The 26,864-nt window shown below is 45.2% G+C and overlaps 1 protein-coding gene across 2 annotated transcripts in view; it reads right to left on the minus strand.

Moving 5' to 3' along the window:
* Nucleotides 1-18,471: 18,471 nt before the first annotated feature.
* Nucleotides 18,472-26,864, minus strand: part of CUNH1orf21 (chromosome unknown C1orf21 homolog) — a 202,717-nt gene continuing 194,324 nt past the window's right edge. For both annotated transcript variants that reach the window (XM_028775755.1, XM_028775754.1), the window contains one exon: nt 18,472-21,185. In XM_028775755.1, coding sequence (XP_028631588.1) covers nt 21,147-21,185 — 39 coding nt within the window. In that variant the 3' untranslated portion in view covers nt 18,472-21,146. The remainder of the gene's footprint in view (nt 21,186-26,864) is intronic.

Raw genomic sequence — 26,864 nt, forward strand, 5'->3', positions numbered from 1 at the left:
TGTATATGTGTGTATTTATATGTATATGTATGTGTGTGTATATGTGTATGCACATATATACACACACATACATTTATATATATGTATGAATATGCACTGCATCTTAGGTACCAGGTTCAAATCTAGGCCCTGGAGATCCTTTGATGACCATAATAGACCAAATCTCTGTCTTCATCAAGTATATTCAAGGGAGGGAGACAGACGATAAGCAAACAAGAAAGGAATACTTCAGGGGTTTGGAAAAAACGGGCACATCTGGTGCTGGATTGCAAGAAACAATGTTAAAAGCCAGGCGTGGTCGCACTGGGGAGGCAGTGACTGGAAAGGAGAATCCCTGGGGCTCTGGGCCAGTGAGAGCCAAGTTCAGCATCCCCTGCCCTGTGCTGAGGAGGTCACCAGTTTATCTCAGGGGCTGGGAGTGGTTGCCCACTTGGCTTCTTCCTAGAGTATGAATGAGATTCCCACTTACACTAACCTTTTCCCACATCTGCTGTGCTTTCTCCCCCGCACTGCCTTGGATCGACTTGCAATGCGCCTGAGCACTGCGTTTTTGAGGTCGTTCACGGAGGCAAATTTCATCAGCTGGTAAAAATGCCCAGCAGATTCCAGGCACAGGGTCAGGCGCTGTGTAGAAAGCACCTGCCTTCACTGTGTTCGCTCACACGCTACGATGCAGCACACATCTTAAAAAAGCTAACAATCACAGATAACGTGATGTACGCTGACCATGGTGTGGCTGCTCCTTCCAGGAAGATTTGAACGGAGGCGGTGGGGAGTGGCTCACAGGGCCCCTTCTCATCCTCAGGGCGGGACAAGAGCCACATTAGCCCCTGCACATGGCCTCATCGAGATGGATGGTGACCAGCCACAGAGCTGGGCCCTTGTACCCCCTCGAATCAGCCCCCAGTCCTGACAGAAAAGAAAAATAGATGAATGATACCCTATCAGACCCACATATCCTGTTTTTAATTGATTTGGACACAGGCTCTTCAATCAAGGTATTAATATTTAATTGTCCTGTCAGGTTAGATCCTTCCCAATCTGACAGTTAAAAATGGCTTGGGACAGAGGAAGAGGGGAGGTGGTGGGGTCTCAGGAAGTGGGAAAAGTGAGGGCTAGCTCAGAGAGGGTTACCATCTTAGAGACAATGAGGAGGAGCAGGTACGGACATCGGAGTCCGGGGAGGCAGGCATCTCAGTCTTTTTTTTTTTTTTTTTGTCTCTGTTCCTTTTGTACATGTGAAACCACAAACTGTTTTTTATTTGCCCCACCCCCACCCCCAAAACTCCATTAGGAAACTATGCTGGAATTTAGGCAGTGAGACGTCTTCAATGGAATTTCTGGGGAAGAAGGGCTGCTGATTCATTCAGCTTCAAACATTGTGATGTAAATTCTTCTGTTTACATCATACAAGAGGACCGTACAGCTGAGTTACAAAAAAAAAAAAAAAAAAAAAGGCAATGATGTGTTAGGTAAGTTTACGGATTTCTGTTAGCCTGCATTCACAGCTACTCTGTGTGTCGTCAGCAGGCTACAGCCAGCCCATCAGTCCCAATGAGACCTGATTTTATATGCACGTTTTTTTGGAAACAGTACCCACCATCTTGGCTGCTCAGTGTCAGAGCAGCAAAGAAAAATGGCCAGGGAACTATTTTAGGTAAAAGTACTTTCAGAGACAGCTAATAAATGTTTCATTGTGACTCAATCACATGCTATTAATAGGCAGGAAATGACAAGGGGCAGAACTAAATTCCATTCATTTTCAGTGTCTCCCTTTGTTCCTCTGTGTGTGTGTGTGTGTGTGTGTGTGTGTGTATGTGTGCAGGTGCCTGTGCATGTGTGTGCAGCACAGATGCGCATGGAATTAGTTCTGTCCCTGTCATTTCTTGCCTATTAATATCATGTGATTGAGTCATAATGAAAGATTTATTCACTGACTGGACACTGCTGGCCTCTTCACAAACTTAGAAAACCTGTGTGTGTGTGTGTGTGTGTGTGTGTGTGTGTCCATTGCATGTGTATAGAGGCCTAAGGAGAGCTTTGGGTGTCAGTCATCAGGTGCAGTTCACCTTAAAACAACAACAAACCATATAGGCATTTTCACTGGCCCAGAGCCCCAGGAATTCTCTTTTCCAGTTGCTGCCTCCCCAGTGAGACCACACCTGGCTTTTAACATCAGTTCAGTTCTGCAATCCAGTTCCAGCTTTTGTCCTTGTCAACTGAGCTACCTCCCCTGTCTTATTCCTATTTAAAAACAGAAACAAAACCAAAAAACCAAAAAGCAGAAACCAAGACGGAAAGTTAGTCTTCCGAGGCTCCAGTGTGGAAAAGGGCTTTGCCTGTTGAGCAGCCGTGCCCTGGGCCCTCCTCCAGAGACAGTCACTTCTGGCCTTTTCTGAACAAAGTTTCAACACGTCTGAGAGTCACAGGAAATCACACTGAAGTGATGCCCTGAAGAAACAGAACTGATTCCGATATGGCATCCATCTCTCCAAGTCTGCAAGTTTGGAGGCATTTGTTTTCTCTGAAATGGAATTTGGAGATATGGGTATATTTGGATGTCTTATCAGTTGGGCTGGGATGGCCCCAGCATTTAATGGGGGAAAGAGGCCAATGCTGAACCTTTACTGAGTAGTGATCTCTGGGAGAACTGACTCTCCCCATACAATTGCTGGATGTTCCATTTGGATTATTGGTAAATAAAACTGCACTCGATTTTACTCACGAACAAGGGCCTGGGCTGTATACAAAAGCTAGTGGAGCAAGGAGGACCAGGCCAGTAAGGAGCTTAGCCCTGTGTCTGCTCTAAGTTCCTGCTGTGAGTTCCTTCCTTGGCTTGCCTCACTGGTGGCCTGTAACCTGTAAGCCAAATAAACTCACTCATTCCCATGCTCCTTTGGTCATGGTGTTGCATCAGAGCAACAGAAAGCGAACTAGAACACAGTGGGTAGCTATAAACATATGCATAGATACACTTACAGAACCTGCTGGTTCTTTCCCAATAGCTTGATCAAAGTATGTCTCTTGCAAATAAAGGTATACTTAGTATAATGAAAATATAAGGACTTTGTTTTTCTGAAGCAGATAAATTGATGGTAGGAACAATTAATTTTGTCAAGTTGACATAACCTGGAATCACCTGGAATGAGACTTTCAATACACTGCCTGTATCACATTGGCTTGTGGGTATGTCTCTGGGGATTTTCTATTTATGTGGAAGGATCTAGCCCACTGTGGTCCCCTAACAAGGATACTGGAGTTATAGAGGAGCAATCAAGTAAACATTTGAGTATATATTGATCAAAATTAATTTCTCTATGCTCTTAGCTGTGGATGTAATGAAACTAGCTGTTTGAAGTTCCTGTTCTGACTTCTCCAGTTATGGACTGTAACCTCAAACTGTAAGCTAAAAGAAATCAGCGCCCCCCACCCCCATTGCGTTTGACAGACATTTAATCACCACAACAGAAATAAAACTAAAAGGGAAAGAAATGAGAAAACCAAGATGGTCTTCTGTCATTTTCTTATAACTCTTTAAAATAATTTCAGGTAAAATCATGGACCACTTTCAAAAAGCTGTGTTTTCTGAAAGCTCTGTACTGTGGTAAATGTCATCTTCTCTGCCCTTGGTAGCTTTACATTTCTCTTATTTTCTCTCTCTTTTCTGGAAAACCCCTATTTAACACGGCTTCATTCCTTTCTCCTTCTTTGACTCTTCAATGATTGCCGAGAGTTGAGTTAGGAGCTGAGGCCGTGCTCCAGGGCTTGCCACCCACTCCTTTGCTCAGCAGGTAAATGTTCACTTTTTTTTTCTGTGTTCCAGTTACAGCATTAGGTGGAGGGAACCCACTGGCAAGACAGCACTGTTTTCCATATAGAACTGTCTCTTACCTGAGTTTCCCACTAGCCTGTGAGGTGAGGACAACCTTCACCCTACCTCCACATGGGAAACTATCCCAAGGGCATGATGCCTCCAAGGAGGATGACGTCCAGTTGCCCAGGGAGGGAACACTGTCTGTGGGAGAAGGGACCAGGTTCCCTAAAGCCCACTGGGATGTCTCCATCAGAGGGTATGAAGAGGATTCCAATAAACTTTAAAAGAAAAAAAAAAGATCCAAAAACACAGCCACCTAGACTTCAGTTATTTGAGAAAGAAAGCCTGGACTCAGGAAATAGATCAAGCAAACCAAAACTGTTTGGTGGGCTCCACAGCAGCGACTCTTACAGTCAGTGATGCTGTCATGAGCTCTTCCAGCTTGGGGTTTGGGAGCTTGGAAACCAACGAATGCTGGAGGCCCTGGGTGGGAGTCTCTGGGAGGTGAAGTTCTCATCCTGAGAAACCCATGAGGCCCTTGGAATATGAAATAAAGAGACTATGGGGCTTACCTGGTGAAGCAACTAACTTCATGGATAAAAAAAAAATCACCTCTCTAAGGTAGGAAGGATATGGGAACTCTGGATGCTATGTCATCATAAATAGACCTTGTTCAGACTAATTCTTCATTGTTGTTCGCCTCTTTCCCCACCTCTCCTTCCCTCCCTTCTTCCCCCCCTCCCCTACTATCTTCTACTTCTCAAGACTTCATAATCTTTCTGCCCTAGGGATTGGGATAAGGACAGGGGATTGAGGTGAAGACTCTTGGATGATTGCCACCCAAGGAATTATGGGCCAGGAAGACAAAACCTCTTAGGTAATTGCAGGTCAGTATGGTCAGGTAGAACACATACAAAGTCTCAAAGAACCAGATCAGAGGGCTAAGCTGGGGTCTCTGGGTCACCTTCGGAAGCAGGATGCCTGAACTGAGTGACTCTGGAAGAATGAAAGAGAGGAAGGCATTGGTGGGCTTTGAGTAGGCATGGGAGAGTTCTTTGAATTTCATTTTAGAAAAGTGTCAACAGCCAAGTTACTGGGAGAACTCTATTGGTCTGTAGCAGTACCATAACAAGATACCACAGGGTAATGTGTTTCTACAGAAAATCGGTGTGTGTGTGTGTGTATAGAAAAATCTCATTTTGTAGACTATACTGGTTTGGAACTCTGTTATCTAGGCTGACACTGAATTCACAGCAGTCTTCTCAATTGAGTATCTCACTGGAGTGCTGAGGTCACAAGTGTGAGCCACCACACCTAGCTTTCCACAGAGCAAATGTAAAATCTGTCCTTTGTGGGTATAAATTGTCACTAATTATAAGTAAAAGGATCCAGGTTTACGAGTGTCTATGAGCCGAGCTGGTTTAGAAGATTCATTTTGTTTCAGTTAGATGTATTAAGGGATAACTAAATAACACACATGTACCTTTGAATAGTGTTTGATACACCCTGACTCTAGGGAATGGCTTTGGATCCCTTTACAATTTCCTCCGTCCAAATCCTCTTGCAACACTGATCCAATTCTGTCACTGTAATTTTCCATTATGTCATAGAAGGGGAATTGGAGTCTGGCACCCTTCACTTAGCCAATGCTGTGGGTGTTCTTTCTTATTGTATCTATGAGTAGCTACCCCCTTATCATTTTCCTTATATCATATGGATCTACCATAACTGTTAAGCCATTTTTCAGGTGATGGACATTTGAGTAGTATTTATCTTTTGGAAATCATGAATAGTTGCCATGGATATTACTACACAAGTCTTGGGTGGGTGGGATTCTTTCTCTTGAATGAGTACTTGAGTGTGGGATTTTTGGAAAACATGTCAAGTGGATGCACCCAATTCTGGGGTTACCAGACACTTGTGACCACACCCAGACTTTAATGTGGGTGCTGGGGTTCAAACTCATGACCTCATGATTGCTCAGCAAATGATCTTACCCACTCAGCCGTCTCTCCAGCAGTGATTTTAATTTTTGAGACAGGATTTTAGGTAGCTGAGGCTGACTTCCTGGCTCTACCTGTGCTGGGATTACTGGTGTGGAGCCATCCCATCCAGCATCAGCACCATCTATTTAAAGGACAAATGTGCTGGGAGTGGTGGCATTCACTTGTGATCTCGGCATTCCAGAGGCTAAGGCAGGAGAATCATGAGTTAGAGGGCAGCCCACGCATGCTATTAAAGTGAGTTTCCTGATCACTCAGAAACAATGATTACTTTGTCTCAAAACAAACAAAAAACAAAAGGCACTGGTTTCCTGGAATGAATTACTGTGACACCTTTGTTTGGAAGCAATTGATCATGAATGGGTGGGTCTGTTTCTGGACTCTTACTCCTAATTATGGTAATCTTAGAAACAAGCTTTGTTATTTCAGTCAACTGGACAAGTTTTAAATAGACTGAACATTTAGAACCCCATGGCTGTCGGTCTCTTTGGATCTCAGGATTCAAAAGCAAACACCATTTTCTCATGATGGAAGCCCCAGACAGGCACGCCATGCTAGGCTCCAGGGGCTCCCATTTTGTTCTGAGGAGCAAGCTAATGTTCCTCCATAGTGAGCACACATCTAAGATGGGGAATCAAACCGAACCACTCATACCCAAGCAAAATAGGCTGAGGCTTTCTCAAACAGGTAACCGTCCCTGTGGGTAGTTTCTGGTTTAGAGCCATTCTAAGGCACGTTGAAAGACCACCACAGGCTCTAGGACCAGAGTTTTCTGGGAGGAGGTTGAGGAGGGGTGGAGAGAAAGCCAGAACAAAGGCATAATGTTCTGGAAGCGTTGCCACCGTTAGAGCAGGGTCCTCCAGCAGGACTAACCAGAGCTGAGGCCATGATTGCCACATGGCCAGCTCCCCTGGGGCTTCTCTCAGAAAGCCAGCATTTCAGCTACAGAGCTGCTGCCTGTGGATTGTTAGCAGGCTCGAAATAGACCATTCATTTTCTTCTTCTTTTAGCACAGAAGGGTCTCACAACTCCAAATACCACCAAGGACCTGAATGTTTCCAGTCAAAACATTCTCCAGACCACAGTCCTTTGGTAAGAGGAAGGGCTTTGGAGGGAAAACAACCACCCACCAGCCTGGGAACTACAGAGTACACAGGAGACAGAGGCCTCTTGCTCTTAAACGCTGGGGGCCTACAGCCATTGATCCACAGAAGTTATCTTCCCAGTTGACCTCCCCCTCTTCTCTGCTTCAAAAAATACATCAGTTTGCAAGGTATGGGGAGCATTGATTGGCTACTAGTTGTCACGTGCTCTCAGAAGCTGCCTGTCACAACCAATCGAGCAGTAAGAATGGAGCACTGGAGAGGAGTCTGGCAGAGATGGTCCTGTGGGGAACGGGTGCCGTTCTTCAGTGTCCCTTAGTACAATAAGGCATCTGGCAAGTACAAACACACACGTTTCTTGTTTAGAAGGGATCATGTGCTGTTGGGTGCTACTGGAGACTTTGGGCAAATGGGGTCCAGTGGATTGACAGTGGCTTTGTTATGGCAGGCAATAGAAGTTCCCAGGAATGATTTGGGGAGAACTCTGTACAATGCCTGAGATACTAGATGATGCTTGCAGATCGCTACTGTTTCTCACTCATTTAGCTCATGAGCCTAAAAGGTTGAGAAGAGAGCCACCAGCTCGGGACACCATCGAGGGAGGAAAAAAGGGAAGGAGGGAGAGCTAGGAATTAGTAGTCAGCAGCCATTGTGAGAAGGGCTGCTTGAGGGTCAAACTGGCCAGTGGGTAGAAAAGTAGGGAGTCTCATACACATGCCTTAAGGCTACAAGCAGAGGGTTGCTAGTGGGATTCAGGACAAGAGGCACACACTTCAGACATCAGTTTCTGTTGAGGGATGGGCAGAGTATCCCGAAAGAAAGGCAGATGAGGAGGTTCTGTGTGGCTCCAACGAAGACTGGGGCCACAGTGATGCCAACGACATGCCATCCTGAGGTGCAAACACGAAGGGTACTAGAGCCGAATGGTGATAAGCCAGGCCTCTGAGGAGGACCAGCCTGAGTTGGTACTGGACTTCTACCAACTTACAGCTGGGTGACCTCAGACAGTTTAATCTCTTGGAGGCTTAGTTTCTTTATAAAACAAAGAGTCTGTAGCCAATTCTTTCTTTCTTTCTTTCTTTCTTTCTTTCTTTCTTTCTTTCTTTCTTTCTTCCTTCCTTTCTTTGTCTTTTCTTTCTTTTGGCAAGCACTTAAGTATTTTATTAATTAATTAATTTTATTATCATTATTATTGTTATCATTATTACTTTTTTTCTTATTCAGTTTGCATCCCACTCACTGCTCCCCTCCCAGTCACTAGGAGTTGTTAGGTGAATTCTATGAGGTCACAAGGACTGGTCAGAGGATTGTCTGTGTGATGTGGACTCTGCCCGTGTTCAAGCTACTGCTACGGACATCAGGAAAGTCCGGACCATGTTATCGACGGAACGGGGATGCTTCAGCCTTCTGTCCAATCCTTATTTGCATATTGATATTTTGGAGGTTCCTCAAAGCTCTCCCCTTCCAGTTGTGTTTGGGGAGTGGGGAGAGATATTTGAGGTGACCTTTGTAGCCCTCCGCAGTGTCCTCTGAAGGGTCTGAGACACCAGTCAGGAATGCCAGACCCTTCATTTCAAGGATAAAGGAGGCTTTGGGAAGAGTTGACATCAGGTTTCTCCTGTTGTTTCTTGGGGCAAAGCCTGTGAGTAGTGGGTGGGGACTAAAATCAGACGAGGCCTCGTTAGTGACTTCGGCTTCACTCCTAGAAAGATGGAGCTTGGGAAAAAGATTCCCTTTCATGTGTCCTGCCCCTCACACATTACCCAACCGTGCCTTTAAATCGAAAACCCCATCTGTATTCCAGTCTGATCACGGAGCACTGGCATCCCTGTGGGCTCCGGCCTGGGTCTGTGATGGATAAGTATCCCTAGCCCTTGGAGACCTCAACTGACATTCAACTTTGAAGAATCAGCCAGCACCCACCACCCCACACCCTCGGTTCCCAGCTGCCCCTCACAGCCAGAGGAGAAAGGTGAGTCTTTACAGCTGCAGGTTACTGGAAACTATGCTGTTGCATGCAAGGGTCGCAGTTCTCAATCGGACAGGAAGCTGCAGAAGCCAGCATCAGACTCATGGCCCAGTGCTGAGCATACCAATGGCCCCAGCTCTGCTAACAATTGGAGCAAGTGTTTGACATTCTAGCCACGAGCCTGGCTGCCCTGTTTTGGGTCATACATCAGCAGGCAATTCCCATACTTACCAAGATGGCAACTTATGTCTGCCAGGAACTCAACCAATGCAGCCACAGTATTAGCAACATCGGCTCTGTCCCCCAAAGGCTCAAACCCTGCTTTTCTGTTCAGTCAGCTGAGGAGAGTGGGCAGGTTTTTTTTCCCCCCCACACCCCATGATCCTTCTTCACATGGAGGTTTTTCTGGGAGTGGGGATTTGCTTTCTGTGGTTTGCTGACAGCAGAATGTGAAGAGTCTTGCTTTCTGGGTTGAATTCAAGCCTCCCACAGTTAGGCTGGTCACAGCAGGGCTAGCTGGGTCGATGTGGGGCTGGAGCAGGTTTAGGCTATATTGCATGACATCAGCTAGTTGGGTGCTGTCCTATACAACAATTGCCAGGAGAGGAAACAGGCTTTCTGTCATTGGATAGTCACAAAAGCCTCTTCCTTTGCAGTGACATGAACAAAGGCAAACCTAGAAACCAGATAACCTGGAGGTCTAGTCTTCTGCTGAGCGCTTAGCCACATGGGAATTGCACCTTATAAGGGAAAGCTCCCTCTTTGCTTCAGTGATCAGCATTGGGTGGTCTCTATCCAAGGCCTATTTATCTTTGCTCTCTCCCTAAGAGGTTGCTCCTGGGTAGTTTCCTCTGGAACATGCTTAGCAGCCTGTTACCGTCCTCTCCCCAAGCTCCCAAAGGATGGCCCTTCTGTTGAGCTGTTTGGTAGTGTCTAGTCCAATGGCTAAAGAGATGTATTCACAGATCCCCTCCAATCCCTCCTCTCCCAGCTGTTCAGGAAGATACCTGAAAATCTCAGGTACGCTCTACTGCCTAGCGAATGCTTACTGACTTAACCTGAGGTCTGGACAGTGGTATTAAGGAGAGGTCCCTGGTTAGCCTAACATACAGGCATGGTGGAGATCCGTATGTTCACGGACTGAGTATACTCTGCCAAAGTGACATATTTGCTTAATTAATTACATGTGTTTGAGGTGGCAGATTCCCAACCCCCTTACCTACTGGTAGCACTTGTCTGAACCTTGAAAACCTGGGGTTACACACGTTTGGAAGGAGAGCTACTACTGGCCAGTATTTCTTCTCTGGTGTTTGGAAGTACTCAGTAACGTGCACTAAGTTGTTTGGAAGTCCTGTCTCCACAGCCTGGCTGTTCTCTCTGTTCCCCAGACGCTAAACCTTGGCCTCAGTGTCTTCTCACCTACACACTCTGGTTCTCACACTTGGGCCCCTTACTCACCATTCCTATAGATCAGAGGTTTTGAGGAGTTTGAGGAGTTAGATGGCACAGCCAATACCCACATCCATCTGTCTAACATCTATGGCTCTCCCCAACGCCTGTGCATGTTTTAAAGCCCCTCTGGTGACTGTCTCATCAGTTTGTGGTAGGCCTCATTGTATACTCCATTTTACCAGGCTGCGCACTGGAAAGTTCAGGCCCTGTCCTTCCCTGAGGGCTTCTGCCATTATGGAAAGCAGTCATGGGCAAATCTGAGCTTGAGGTTCTGGGTGATGTGGTTGGAGATGCAGGCGAATGAGAGGTTTTAGGCCCAACTGTCCACCAGATCCCAAACACTGAATCAAAGTCTCATCCAAGACAAACGTCCCGATCAGAATTTGATCTCAAACACTGCTCAAGGTCCAGTTCTTTTCCCAGGATGCTGAAGTTATGAGACTTCAGGGGTCTGTCATCTACACTGAAAAGCTACAGGGAAAGGTTATAAACACAATGTGAAACAGAGATTAGGAAAGCTACCTGACCTGAGTGCTGTCTGCTCCCGGTGAGACAGAGAGAGAGGGGGGTGGGGGAGGAGGGAGGGAGGGATGGAGGGAGGGAGGAAGGAAGAGAGAGAAAGAGAATGAATGAATGGAGGCTGTTCACCGTGTACACATAACTCTTAGGGAAACCTGGGCAGGAAAAGAATTACACTGACTTCTATTTGGTGGGGAGGGAGTGGCCTTTGTGATTCTAAGTGGGTCTGTGCTGGAAGAAACAGGTTTGTTTCTGAAAGATCCAGCTGGGACTCAGGACCACTCTGGGCTCAAGCTTTGGTCTTGTTTGACAACTCACAAACCTCAGCAGAATTTGAACTTCCAACTTTATGGTTTGGTGGAAAATGTTGAGGGTGGGGGAGGGTGGTGGTGCTTACTGATTCCTTTCCCCTCTATAGCTGACCCTTTCTCTTACCACCACACCTTCAGGAAAGCATGAAGATACAGTTTCTAAGAACAAAGGTTACTGGGCCCACAGATCAGCCCAGTGCTTGTCAGAGGTGGAGGGACACCAGGTGCCATGGAGACTCTAAAGCCAGCCAGCATGTAATGCCCATTCATGCGGCTCCCTTCTCCATTCATGTTTGACTTTACAGTGGCAAAGTCTATAAGTCTTCAAACTCCAGACTCAGAGTTTAGCGTACAGTAAACACATAACATGTGTCAGCTGGTGGAATGACTAGAACAAATAAATAAGTCTTTGGGAAACAGAAGGCTTTTTGTTGGGTGGTTTCTAAGGACTGCCTCCAGCCAAATTTAAGAGGAAACTATTGTGGTTTTTTTTTTTTGGTTAAGCACAAAAAGGTTAAGTAATTTTTCCAATGTCTCACAGGTAGCGTGTGTTCGTGTGTGTGTCTTGGGGGAGTGAGTACATGAGTACACGAGTGATAAAGCTCGAGGCATGACTTTGTATTATTCCCAGGTGGGCATTTGTATCAGGTCTGTGGATTTGTGAATGTTCTGAAGTGGATGGGCAAGTCTGGAGACGGCAAGAAGGTTGGGGGCTTCCAACTGGGTATATGATCGAGTATGTGTCCTGTGGAAACAGGAAAGAAGACAAACTCACAAAAGTGGAGTTAAGAAGAGAGAAGAAGAAGGCAAGGATTATCAACAAAGTCTCACACAGACATTTCTACCCCTTCAACCCGGACCCAGGTAGTAAGAAAGAACAGAGCCAGGACAACTGTTAAAAATTATTTAATAGAAAGTCCAATGTCAAAATGTAACAATAAACAAAAAATACACATGTATAAATATGTATATATAATTAGACTTGTATCTTTCTCAGACCCTTTTCAAAATGGAACAGAATCATCAGAACATTTTGATAGTCAAATCAAAAATAATATTCAAGCCACAGTCCACTGGTGCCATGGGATTGGTATGGCCTAATCACTTTGAGGGATTCAAAGAATTCCATTCAGGAGAGTGCTGGGGTATTGACAATGTCCTTTTCTGGAGACCCGGGGGGCGGGGGGGGGGATAGTGAACAATGCCTGGCTCTGTACTGTGTGCCTGTTCTTAGCACCGGTAGCCACTACTGTCTAGAAACACCCCCCCTGTCAGGGTTCTCAGTTACTTAAATTTATGCTGTGTGAGTTTGTTTGCCTCAGACTTCTCAGACTCAGAGCTCTCAGGGATTGCTTTGTGACTTTTTGTGTCAGACAGTGGCTTGGGGATGCCACTGTGGTATTCTGATCTGTGCCAGAGTAGTGGTTGTTCAAGTGGGTATCCAACATACCAGGAGTTACTCACGGTCACACTTAGCTCGGAGAGGAAATAACAACTTTGTAGTGTTTTATATGTCATTGTTTTAAAACTGTGCCCTTTTCTTCTATGTCTATTACTATAGAAGTCAACGGAAGCTGTAACGGATTACTGTATAGGAGGTTGTACCTCACAGAGGTTCTGAGGGAGCCACGTGGGATGGAGACGGGCACTGACTGCTGCACATGCGCCAGCAGCACAGCCCTCCACGTTCTCTGTCCCACCCTAAGCTGATTTCTCAGGCGCTCAGAAAGACAAAAACCAGGTTGAGGTTGATTGTTTCTCTAGCAGCTTTCCCTTGAAACAAGGCAATCTTCCTAAATAACCTGCCAATATCTGTGGGAGGAGCCATTATGTAGCCTTAGACCACTGGTGTGGAGGTGGTGAGACAGAGATGAGTGGGAAATGAGCCAGGCTGGGGGAAAGGCAGAAAATGACCAGAGGGCGCCCGAATTCTCAAGAGGGCTAGCAAGGGACCACATGCGCCACCGGCTTCCAGCATCAGCATCAATACACACCACAGTTAGGCATGTGGGCTACGACAGAAGAACCACAAGACACAGAACCAGAAATCCCTGGGTGAGAAGCCAGAGGTCTAGCTGGAAAAAGAGTGGGCATTTTGAGCCCCCCCCCCATATATCTATCTTTCCTCCAGCCTAGAAGTGTGGGGGGGGTGTGGATGTTAGGTGTGTCTGGTTGCACACAGGAGGGCAGGGGCAAGCAGCTTGAAGCTGCAAGCACCAAGTGCAGCAAGGGAGGGCTGCCTGGAATCCCCGAGCAGAGGAGCAGGGCCTCGTGGCTAGGAACGCTGCTCTCAGCCTCCAGTCCCTCAGGGGAGCCTCACCCCATGTGAAGAGTCTCTGGTCAAGCTGACTTATTGCTAGTAATTCTGATGGATCCAATTCTGCTCTTCTTCTACCTAGAACTTTTCTTCTTTTGAGAGAGAGAGAGAGAGAGAGAGAGAGAGAGAGAGAGAGAGAGAGAGAGAAAGGGAGCATGCCCCAGTGCTGTGAACTGAATAAGTTCTTTGAAAAACTCAAAAGGCACTGAGAAGTGGTTTCTTGCCAGATTCTGCTGTAGCAGTGTTCCCTGCATCACTCCCGCATGGACAGTCCCACAAGGTCCTCAGCCACTGTGCAAAGTCTGCATCTGCACACAACTTATTTGTACTTTATGATTAGAAAACAAAACAAAAAACAAAACAAAACAAAACAAAACAAAACAAAGCCCGGGCCCCCAAGCTCCCCAGCTCCTCTTTCCTTGGCAAGACTCAGGTATACACTTGGGACCTAGCAGAGACCTGGCTGCCTTCTCTTGGTCAGTGCTCGTGATCTAACCCAGGTTAAAAGCAAAGGTTAAGAGTTTGGTTAAAACCACACTCTAACTAAGGAAGCCCCTCACAGCTTCATGAATATTTATTTTAGGGTACACTCTCATCTCTGGGTCTGGGCCAACCTGGTCTCAAGAGGTATTTTTAGCCATCATCTCTCTAAAGACGGGTCAGGATGACCCAGCCCTCTCTCCCACGAATCTCCAAACGAGATCCAGTCCAGGGTAAAGCCCTTGAACTCGAACAGGTTTTAGAGGCCAGAAGAAGTTGGAATCGGGAGAAAAGATAGGTGGGCATAAATCTTTTCAGTCAGCAGCTGTGAATTTCCAGAGGAAGGCAATTCCTATCCTGAGAACGGTCACATCTAGCTCTCGGACAACGCAGAATGGAGTGTGCAGGGGCGTATCAGAAACTCTCCTCCATACTCCACTCCACGGCGAAGCTCCAGAGCCTGGTTCACCAGCCTGTTCTCATCCTTTATGCTTCTCTCTGCTACTCTAAGCTCCACCCCTTTTCCTGTGAAGGTCCAATGGTGTGAAGGCCCCATGGCCCTCTCCACCTATGCTAAGTCTCACGCTTTCCTCTCAGCATGGACGACTCACCCCTCTGATAGCTTTCCCTCTGTGCCCAGACAAGGATGGATTTTGTTCTCATTGTTTTTTGGAAGCTTCTATGCCTGAAGCTGGCTGGCTACCATTGCAATCTGATCCCGTAGGATCCTGTGATTTCTCGAAGGTGGCTCTTCTGGATTGTTTCCCCCTCGTGATGGGCTCCTGGAGGGGAGAGACTGTGGTTCACCTTTATATTGCTTGCCCATTGGCTCAGGGCCTGGAGTCTACCAAGAGTAGCTACACCTAGGACAACCTGAATAAAGGCACTCTTAAGTCCCCAGATTGGTAACAGAGCGTCCTGGTGGGAGCGGCTTCAATGTCACAGTCAAGGCCACACGATGAGTGGGGATGATCAGCAATGCGGTGGCGGGACCTGGCATGCGTCTTTGCTCCCACTGTGAGCTGGGAAAGAGCATGAGCCAAGACGCCTACCCAGAGGCCCAGAGGAACCAAACACAAGCAGGCACAGGCACAGAAGGCCACAATGTGAGAGCCCACTCACAGACCTCGGTGCTCCCACTGGATGCATGCAAAAACAGCCACGGGGTTTTGCTGTGTAGGCTTCCTTACAGTTATGTGGATATCCCCCAGACATTATTGCAGTGATTACAGAATGGTAAAAGCCAGCGTCTCCCTACCCTCAGCCTGTCTATGATTAAGTATTTATGTTTTCTTTATCCATCTATCTTTGTGTATGTGTTCAAAGAATAGATCCAAATTTAAAGTCCTAATACGGCAACTGCCTGGGTCTGATCCAGGAAAACAGTCATTTTTATGAATTTACATCTTTCTCTGGATGGAAAAAAATCTGGCTTGGAATCTCCTGTAAAGCTTCCCTTGCTCAGTGGTCAAAGGAGAAGAGACCCTGAAGGTCTGGACTGAAGCGCTAAGCTTTGATTTTATTTTTTGACTCCCGGGTCTGAGCAGTAGGCCCCTGAGGTCTAACTTTCAACCCTGTAGAACTGAAAGGCAGTTCTGGCTAAGTTTATGCTGTTCTTTTTTATTATTATTATTATTATTATTATTATTATTATTACTTTAGGTCTTATTCAGTCAAACTCAAAGACTTGGTCTAAAAATAATTCTTGGGAAGGGAAGAAGAATGGACCAAGGCAAAAGAGACAATGTTATACAGAAGACTTGGGTGTGGTGGGACCGTCCAGACTTTAAGAAATTCCTCTGGCTTCCAAGAGATAAGAGCCAGTCCCATATGGTCCTGAGGGAAGGTGCAAGTTGCTAGGTTAGAAGCAATCAGGATTTCGAGGTCTTTGTCACAAGGAACTCGGGCAAGGACAATCTTTTGAATCTTCCAAGGTGAGTAAATGAGGGTGACCGTGGGTCCCTCCAGGTAGCACCTTTACCAGCTGCTGTGGAGATGAATCATCTTTTGCCCCATGCATTTTATGAAGCAAGGAGATGAACTCTGGTGTTCCTGAACTGCTGGCCTAACCTTGGACTAGAGTGACTCTCTCCAGGTCATTACATGACTATCTGAAAAACGTTTAAGACCTTGAGAATCACATCTAGGTCTGGTACTTAAACTGGCCTGGAAAATACAGACTCCCAATCCAGCAGTCAAAAAGAAACACTCAACTGCAGACCACCAGAAAGGACCTCCATCCAAGTCAGTGGTCCAGGCATTATCTCCTCAGTCTTTGAGATCTCTCTGCAAAGGTGAGGAGGCTCTTAACCTAACAAAGACAAGTCTCTGAAGAAACAAGATTAGGGGACCAAGCATGATTTAAAAAAAGGTGAGATAGGTTACTTCTTTCCTCAGAAGCTGAGAGGATGTGACCAATGCTGACTCTCTCTCCCCACCCGAAGCCTTATCCCTCTGAGGCCCAAAGTTCTCTCTCACCAGAGGCTTCTTCAGGTTCCCATGCAGTGTACAGAATCAGAGAGGGCTAGCTAAGACACCACATGAGGAGAGTAAGCCGGCAACTGAGCCAAAGAGAGACTGTAGAAGGTAGACGGGCCCTAAAGGCGTTTTTTTCACAGTGTAGTAATAATAATCCAAATAGTAATATACTCTAATCAACACATGAGCTTTCATCGGACAGATGGATTCAACTGTAAGACACACTGCTTAGAATGTGGGGGCGAAGGGACCGTTTCGAGGAACGCAAGAGATAAGGATGGAATGTTGTCGGCAACATCTGGCACAGCCTGGACATAAATAATAACTAATAGGGCTCCTTTTCCTCTTCCCACTTAAGATGAAATCAGATCTCAGATGCGACAAACCTCAACACCTCAGCATCACTAACGGCTCCCAGGCTTTGTCAGAAGGGCATAGATTCTCCCACAGACATGTGAGGCTTTATTATTATTATTTTTCCCTGGAGATATAATAACAGAAGAGATGACTGTGGAAATCAAGGCGCCTTCCCCATGGATAGAAGAATCATCCATTTGTCTGAGAAGGAGATCCACAGACCTCATTCAAGGAATTCCAACAGTTTATCCAAGAGCATCTGTAGAGGGCCCACAGAGCTGTGCAGGGGTACACTGGGGTCTGCCAATCCAACCATGCGTCAAGTCCCTGCTTCTGGCTATCATTTCATTATGTCTTTTAAAATACATAGTCCCTACCCACCAACCATGCCTTATTTTTCTACTGGAGTTATAAGCAACTTAACAAAAAGATTAATTTCTAAAACAGTAAAAAGAAATGTAGCTCAGAGATAGCTTTCTGGTGGAAAAAGCCAGGAAGGCAGAGTTTATGTAAAACTAGAGTCCAGTGTGATGCTGCCCTCATCCCCTGTTTTTGTGAGAAGCTTAGGGGAGAGAACCTCAATACCAATTGTTTTGTCTTTTATAATGAAGACAGTCTGTATTCTTCATATTTTCCTGTATTAAGGAGGTGCTGTTTTCTCTTACTACAAACATGTTTAATGAAGTTTCTTTTCTTAGGACCAGTAGAGATGGGCACCACGTCACCCAGAATCTCACCCAGAATCTAAACAGGACTTATCATTAACCAAAGTGCCCTGTAGGTGACTGAGGTGAAACTCGGGGGAGGTGTAATCTGTTTCAACAGGGTTATAGGACTTCTGCTCGGAGAGAAAAAACATGAGGTGATGAGGTTGGATGGAGGATGAAGTTATAACTTGAGGTTGGAGGCCATCAACTGGGTCAAGTGTGAAGCTGGGCTGTCATTTCTCGGGCATGGCCACTTTCATGCCTGGGTACACCCAAGACACAGAGCAACTCTAGAGTGGAAGAACAGGCAGGCGCCTGGGAGCTGAGAATCAAGGCTATTCCTGGGGCATGTATTTCTTACTTGAGTCATCAAAGGCCAGCTTCAGACGCTAGGCACAGCAGACAGAGAGAAACCTGCCACTGTGTGGCTGTTTCTGGGGGCTGACCTAGTTTTCTCATCACTGGACTTTGTAGCTTCTTTGTTCCTAAACAGACCATAATGTCACTCTATGCTCCTGCTTAAGCCTCAGGCTAGGAGGCCTCATAGAGGTAAAAAAGCCTCTTTTGAGTTTGTCTGCCAGTGAGAAACACGTATTCAATTATGAGAGCAGTACTCCATGGTCCTGAATCTCTGCCAAGCAAAAGAAAGCTGCACACACACTGCTGAACCTTTACAACTCTACAACGTGGAGGACATGAGCCGTACGTAATCCAGCTACACATCTCACGAGCAGGCCCACTCCACCCACTGGCCACTAGATCAACTGCCGTAGCTCATAGCCACTAAAAGCTCTATGGATAACTTCTGTCCATTTTTCAACATTTATTTCCTGGTTTCTCTAGGCCATTTTCCTCCCTTCCTCCCTCCTCCCAATTCCCAAGTCCTACAGACAGGACAACTAGCAAGATGTTCCACCGTCTCTACTGGGTAATTCTTTTCATTATACCTGAGACAATCTGCTTAATGTTCTGGTATGGGGGAGGGGCACATATTTTTAATTTAGATCCTTCCAGAAGATCTAGAAAAATAAAGTACAAACACAAATCACTTGACAATTTTATGATTCAAACCAACAAATGAAAAACAGACAGTTTTGAGTGTTGCTAGCACAGTCAAGCATTTCATGCCAACCCAGTCAACCATCCCAATTCTTGGACCTATTCCTGGAGGTAACCAAACACGCGTCTGAAGATAGAATCGCTTTTGTACAGCAAGGTATCCTCGTGAAAAAACACGGGAGAGAGAACCGTGGAAAACCGCTGTTTCCTTAACAGCACTTAGGGGTTCATTAACACTCAAAAATGAGGTTCCCAAGAGACATGAGTAACATCCAAATGCTAACCGTGGCTGAGGAAAGGGACATGGGTGTCTCATCTTCAGGTACTGGGAGTTGGTCTTCTGGGAAGACACTGTTTTAGACACCATGTAGAGGAGTCGAATGGAAGACGTTAACATTCACTTCATTCTTGCTTGATAAGAACATGAGATCCCGGAAAAGGCCATCCAGAGAACAGTGAACAAAGTCTCCAGTGAACAGAGTTGAGGTGGGGTTTAGCAGTTCATTTACAGTTGAGGAAAACTATTTTCGTCCTTTGGCCAAAAAAACATACAAGGGGGAGGGAACTTAAAACCCTAGACTGCTAGACTCTCCCTGCATTTTTCTGCTTGAGGCTGGATAAAAAGCCTTAGCTTTTGGCTGAAACTCTATTTATGTAACAGCCACAGCTGATCCCCAAAATAGCTGCTGCCGGGTGCATGAATTATAGGATTTTGTTGCTAACACCCGAGTCCATTTTCTATAGCACTCGGCTGCATCCCCCCCCCTCGCTTTTGCTGCCTTGGGTCTGACAGGAGATGAAGAATCTTGCCATTTTGTGGACAGCTTTGAAAGTCAAGGCTCATTTTGGTAAGAACGAATTTAGCTTCCTGTCCTAGTCTGTGGCAGACAATTGGAAACATCTTAACTGTCTCGCTTGTAACTATTTCACCTTCCAAGGTGGCAGGCAGCTGATAGTGAGACCCTTGAAATTCACAACCCTCAGAGAGAAAAACACAGCATTCCTCTCTCTCTCTTTCTCCTCTTCCCCCCACCTCTCTCTCTCTGTGTTTGTGTGTGTGTGTATGTGTGTGTGTATGTGTGTGTGTGTGTGTGTGTGTGTGTGTGTAGGACAAGCTCAACCCTGGACTGGCGTGCATTAAATTAAATGCCCTGGCGTGGCATTTAATAGAGTACCCTCCCCTGAAAGTAACAAAGAGAACCCTCATCAAAGCTATCAAACATGATTAAAAAAATACAAAAGTTATTTTTCTCCTTTTGATTGCTATTTACTTGTGACAATATTTGTTAAAAATATTACTTCTGTCTTTGAGAAGAGATTGTCCTCTTCATATAGTATGGAAAAATAAACTCTACTGACCACACAGTCAGCACTCCCCACCACCAGGGGCTTTTGGCTTTCACATCTCCAAGTTAAGATCACCAGTGTGAATGTCCTATGTTTTCTAGTAGGCAGACATGTTTTACCCTCACTACCAGAGCTGGAAACAGAAACAAATGAAGGAGCAAGGCTCACGTAACATATTGAGGGGGGAAATCAGAAAACAGTGTGTTTTAATAGCACAGAATGAAAGGTTAACGGTGGTTTCCAGCCCTCCTAAGAAGTCACAGGGTTGTCCCCTTATCTCCTCTCACCACTCACAGCCCTTCCAAACCATGGTAGATGTCACCAGTAGGGTGGGGGGCCATTGAGGGCAATCACCAGTGTCACTGTGAAAGAGGACTTAGCTTCCACACCTAGGGTCATCTTAAAATGCTGAACTGGATGAATGGGAGAAGACAAGGATACATAAAAACAGCAAAATGTTTATTTCTTAGAAAAAAAAAAGTGAGGAGGGAGGGGTTGAAAATGATTGTGGTCACGTGGTCACACTTCCATTTGCATCTGAGCAAAAGCCAATGCTACAAGCTTAATCCTGCACTAAGAGTCCTAGTAAGTGGAACAACCTATAGCTCGATTGCTCGCTCCTTTGTCACTTCCGGGAGTCAGGTCACAACATGCTTTCAATCAATTGTGGCTCTTCTACTTTTGAGCAGAGAAACTAGGCTCACCCATGGCCACCATCCCATGTCCAAAGGCCCACGTTATCAGTGAGAAGCAAGGCTCAGGCCATCTCTGGACCACTCAAGAGAGATGGATAAAGAGAAAGGAGGGGAGGGGATGCTTGACATCAAAGCAGAACCAGGCTAGAACTGACGTCTGTATCAGAGTTCACCTGTACCCCATCGTAGGGACAACAGGCTAGAGAGCGTCGTGAAACCAATAGTATCTTTAAGGTGAACTGCAGAATTCTGCTGCGTACTTGGACACGAGAGGAGTGAAAAGTTGCAACAAGTTTTAACTAGCAGCAACAAAGAAAGTTCCAGAACAGTTTTTGTGTGTGTGTGTTTGTGTTTAGCAATATTCCTTTGCAGGTTCATTAAGAAAAACTGTAATTTAATGGGGCATAGGATATGGAACGGTCTTCATTTGCTATAGTGCTGTTTCAGTGAAGAGAACCGACCTTTGCAAAGGTTTCAACTGGGGTGTAACCTATTTACACAGTAGTAGCTCCTGGTCTGACTGGGAGAATCGATGCTATGTGATATCCTCTTCTTCAGAACAGTAATCCCGACCCTGGGAAGAAAAAAAAGCAAAGGTCACGTGAATAAACAAGTTAAACCAGGGTCTGGAACAGTTATGGCTGATCCACTTCCTTCCGACTTAAGTCTGCTTTGTAATAGAATCAAGTATTCATCAATGACCATTGGGTACAGACCGATGCAGCACGCTCAGGAATGCACGCATGGAGCACGCACGCAGGATGCACGCACTCATGGCGCATGCGCAGACACTGGCTGATTTTTTTTTTTAAGCTCTATTTACTTCAAGGCATGAGAGATCAAGCCCATAATAAGCTTTTTAAAAATGCCGGTAACAATTTATCTCAACTTATATTACAGGAATGTATGAGATACAGCTTACACCAAGAAAGTCAAAGTGTTGATGCAGCCAGGAGTTTTCTCTCTCAGCCGGAAGCCTCCCTTCACATTTTGCAGCTCCCTCCCCACGCTTGGATTTTAAAATGTCACAGGAGGAGGGTGTGTAATCCAGGGGTGCCCGAGTGTTTAATTCACTCTAAAATGGTTTAGATGAACAGCAAATAAGGATTTTATGAACACGCGTGACAGATCTGGGGCTGTGCCTGGTATCATGAATGACTACAAGGACGGGACCTTTGATGAGCCTGCCAGCAAGCAGGTTCTTGGCAGGCTAAGGACAGGGGGGAACCGCTGCTTTGGAGCATCTCCTATCCCCTCTCCACTGTGAAGATACAGCTGGGACCAAGAGTGAGGTTACATATCTGACCCGGCTGGGCTGTCCTGATCAAAGTATGTAAGTTCCTCAGGGTAAGTCTCCTCAGACAGAACAAGACAAAACTGTATTTCTGTGTCAGCACAGTGTCACAGAAGCAGCTTTTATGAAAGTTCAAGTTGGATTATTTGGTTTGTACTCATCACGGATTTTTCTCTTCAAGTACAAGCTAGATGCTCTAGATTTGGGGACAAATTCTCCTTTAAAAACAGATCTTTTGGCTCAGTAACATATAAAAATAAGAACCTCACACAATATAACTGAAAATTGTAGATGGCACTATATGTTAGTTTTCTTTATTCTATTTCACTTCTGTAGTTGATGTGCATGAAGCAAACACCTCTTTGTTTACCGTGTATTACCTTTGATTTCAGGCTGAATTTGTAATATTATAAATCACATTTTATTACAGTAAAAAAAAAACCCTACACATTTTGGTTCCTAGAGGTATTTTTCTAACCCCTCAGCCCATGGTTCCTTCCAGCATATCTAATAAAAAATTTTTTTCAAACAAACACAGAATTTTCTAAACAATTGGAATCCATTCTTAAATACACAAATACTTAATCTTTTAGAATGTAATTATTCCTCAAATATATAACATGTTTAAATGTTTGTTATATATCTGCACATTGGGAGTATTTCACACTTCCGTAATGCTAAGTGTCACTATAACGAATTTTCAGTCTCATGTCTGGCTGCTAATCCTGGCTGTGTTTCTTGCTGATTCTTGGTACCTTGTTAAAGTTACCTCTTTTAAGTCTCAGTTTTCTCACTGATAAAATAAAAATGATGGCAGCTATTTGACATGGCTGTTCAAAGTTAGTATTAATAGTGTCTAAATCGTGACTAGTAGATCATTTCTTCACAGTGTGTGGGTACATGTATACAAGTATGTTTCATATGCATAAACAAAACACACACACACACACACACACACACACACACACACAACACACACACACACAGACACACACAGCCATACAGTGAAACACTGTGACCCACAGAAGCAGGAATGATAGACCTCTCCTTGCCTTCCTCCATGCTTTGCAGAATGTCTAAGTCCATGGTCAACTTGAGGTTTCATTCACTTGCGGCATAAAACCTCAAGTAGACGGAGAAAATGAACAATCAATGCTCCCAGGAAGAGGATGTTGGTAGCAGTCACCCCATGACAGCCTTCCTGGTGACATCGTCCCTCGATTTGGCCCAGAGCAGATAGGAGCTAATTCTCTCAATCAGAGCTGTAAAGGAGACCCTCAAGGTTCCTGACTACTTGGAATTTATTTTCTAGCATGGAATACAGGATACATACAAATCTAGCAGCAGAGGGTCACAAACATCACGTGATGCCCTCCATGTGGCTTGGACGAGGAGACTCAGTGGATTCACTGATGGATGCTGGGTAAAATAATCAGCTTTGCTTTCTTGGGCACAGCCATGATCTCTATCCAATAGCGCTGTGATCAGGGTTATGTATAGAAAAATACATCATTCTGTCAGGTAATCAATACAGTTAGCTGTTGCCACTTCTGTTCTCACTGTTAGTATAAACAGTGGGTTTGTTCAGGCTCCCAGCAAAGACGAAAAACCTTATGACTGAGGGCTGTGGTTAGAAGGTGTGATCTGACAGGGGCCAGAGAGCTCTGTTCCCTCCTCAGCAGTGTGTCCCAGGCAGATCTGAACCCCAATTCTTGTACATGCATACAAGTTCTATGGTAAAAAAATAAAGTTCCTCTCCACCTTATGTGAAAATAAAGCCTCACATCTAAGCCGAGGTTTAGGTAGCTCAGTGAGGTTGAGAGGGCCCCTCCTCTGACATGAGGAAGAACTTGGAAGCTATCATTCATGCACACACACATACACACATGTATGTATACACACACATATATACACACATATATATAAAATCTTTTGTACTTATTGATAACACAGGGTTTAGTGTTATACAAAAGAGCTATAAGATTATAAAACTACTAAAGGACTCGGGGCTAGAGATAGATGGCTCAGTGGTTAAGTGCACTGCTGCTGTTGCAGAGGACCTGGGTTCAATTCCCAGTGTCCACATGGCAGCTCTCAAACGTCTGTAACTTGAGATCTGGGAGTCATGACATCCTTCTGGCCTCCTAGAGCACATGGTGGAAACACATCCTCAAAAAACCCAAAACAACCAAATAACCTAAAGGACCACTTCACATCCTCCAGGCTTACTGCTACCACACAAAGACCCTCTACGACACCCTCTGAGGGGGGACTCTGAATAAGCCCTCTGTAAAACCAAGATCCTGAAACCTTCATATCCTGGGGATTTGTTCCCCTAAATGTTTGTAATTGCTACAGGAAGTTGGAGAACAACCCCATGAGTTTCTCTGCAGACGTCATTTCATTTATTATTCATATCAGCCCTGCAGGGCAGGAGTGGAGCCTTGTGGCTTGTGAGTAAATCTCAGAGAAGCCCAAGATCCCTGCACTAATCTTTGCCTTTTCTGTGAGACTGTATTGACTTGATAAGAAAATTCAAATTCCAGTCTATTTCCTTTTTCTTATCACCTGACCACAGCTCAGAGGATCAAATATTTTGGTAGCAGCTAAGAGGTACCACATGGCATAGGGAATCCAGTCTCCACACCCTGTGGAAACCCCCATTGTATACAGCCCTGGGCAAGCCAGGGGCTAACAGAAACTCATGTCTCATTTAAATAGTTCAAGAATTGCTAAAGACCAGAATCATGAAACATTCAGCTGTCAGGAGTCAGGAAGCAGGAGAGAGGAGGCTGAGTGATGCACAGTAGGTCTCTTACCTGAAGTTTGCCCTTCCAACCTCCATAAAGGGACCCCAAACAAACACCTCCGTAAAGACCCGGAGACACAGCTGGAGCTGGGAATTGTCAGTCAGGATCCCAGCCTTGTTCGAACGACCCATCAAGTTCTCCTGAAGGACCCAGGATGTTGCAAGAAAGGAAACTTTGAATGATGATGACCAGGAGGGAGATTATTTGAAAGAGCCACAGGCCACTTTGGTATAGATTCAAATGACAGGAAAAACTGGGTCTGGTGGCACAGACCTGTAATATTTAGCTACTTGGGAGGCTGAAGCAGGAGGTTTCCAAGTTGAAAGTTAGCTCTGGCAATTTATCAAAACCCTGCACCCAAACAAACATATAAACAAAGAAAGGAGGGTACAGCTTGGTGATAAAGTGTCTACCTGGCATGTGCTGCCCCATGCACTGAAAAACAAAACAAAACAAACAAAGAAAAAACTAAAATTTTTTAGAACCGGGCAGCTAAATCCTGTATTCCTGTAACCCCCAGAGGTGTGCTCTTGGCCTCTGGACTCAGTGGATGTCTCTGCAGACTGATGGCGACCTTGGTCCCATTTCCTGAGACTAACCTGCTTCTATCTGTCTCAACACTCCTTTGACTCTGAATCAATCAACCATCTTCTTTTTCTTCTCCTCTTCCCCTCTCTCCTCTTCTTCCTCCCCCTTCCTCCTCCTCTTCTTCTTTCCTTCTCCTTCTTTTAAAAGACATATCTATAAACAAAAAGCAAATGTCCAGAACCCTCTCAGATACTGAATGTTCTATTCCAGAACTACAGAGTAAGATGCATGGAAATTAAGCATCTGATAGTGTCTTAAGTCTTAAAATTTTACCAGAACATAACACTGTGTGTGTGTGTGTGTGTGTGTGTATGTGTGTGTGTGTGTATCTGAACAAGTAAAAACATACAATCAACATCACATAGCTCAGTCTGTAGAGCCTGTTTTGCAGCCAAAAGGACACGAACTTCAGTTTACAGAATCCACGTAGAAGCTGGTGTTGGGGCTGAGTGTGAGGACAGAGTTTGGAACTCCAGAACTCACTTAAAAAGCTGGGAAGGGCTCATGGCCACCTGTGATCTCAGTAGTCAGGAGCAGGTACTGGGTGTCTGAAGCAAGCTTGCTAGCCAGATTAGTCAACTGGGAAAACTCCAGATACAGAGAGACCCTGTCTCAATAACTGAGGTAGAAAATGTCTGAGGAAGTCACTGACGTCACCTCCAAGTCTCCACACACATATGCACACAGTGCACCCCCGCCCCAAAGCACACACACAGTGGGGCATGGTGGAGACAGAGAATTCGCTAGCCAGTCAGGGCACAATAACTAGTGGGCTCCAGGCCAGAAGAGACTGCTTCAAAGGAAGGAGAGGTGCTCCTGAGGGTGACACCCAGGGTTGTCTTTCGGTGCGTTCATGTGTGTGCACAAACAGACAGAGAGACAGACATATTCCTACCTTTGTATCTGCACATATTTATACTCACACATTAAAAAAAGGGAAAAACTTCACACTGGCAAAAATAACCAAAGGATTTAATGTGAAATCTAAGGAAACTGTAAGAAAAATGCAAACTTTTCTTTTAAATGAAGACATGTGTGAGAGGACCCTAAAGAGAGGTAAAGTGCAGAGGGTGAAAACTCATTCGAAACAAAATACAAGCCAAAAGCACACAAGGAGAAACATACTCTGCTTTAGTAATTAAAGAGAACTAATAAAAACGATTAAAGATAAAATACTCATGGCAGTCGGTTTTTGAGGGTGTACAGTAGATGCAGGCCTCACTCCCAGCTAGCTGCAGCGTACAGTGGGTACCGATGCTTCTAAAGTGACCTGGCAATCCCCATTAAGCCATGTGAAGATCTGTATCCTTTTTTATAGCAATAAAAAAACCCAAAGACACATGACCACAGGTGGGGACTGGAGACTGACTATAAGCAAGCAGCAAAGTCATGAATAACACAATACAAGTGTTTTAAAGTTAAGAGTGTGTGATAGGTTTGCAGTTGGGCAAACTTAACTTACTAAAAACCATTGGGCTGTGCATGTAAAATCAGCTAGCTGCATACGTTTGTAAGAACCATTATACCTTGATGATGTTGTCAAGTTTATAACTACAAGTAT

Source organism: Grammomys surdaster, unplaced genomic scaffold, assembly GCF_004785775.1.
Source record: "Grammomys surdaster isolate TR1022 unplaced genomic scaffold, NIH_TR_1.0 259, whole genome shotgun sequence".
Lineage (NCBI taxonomy): Eukaryota > Metazoa > Chordata > Mammalia > Rodentia > Muridae > Grammomys > Grammomys surdaster.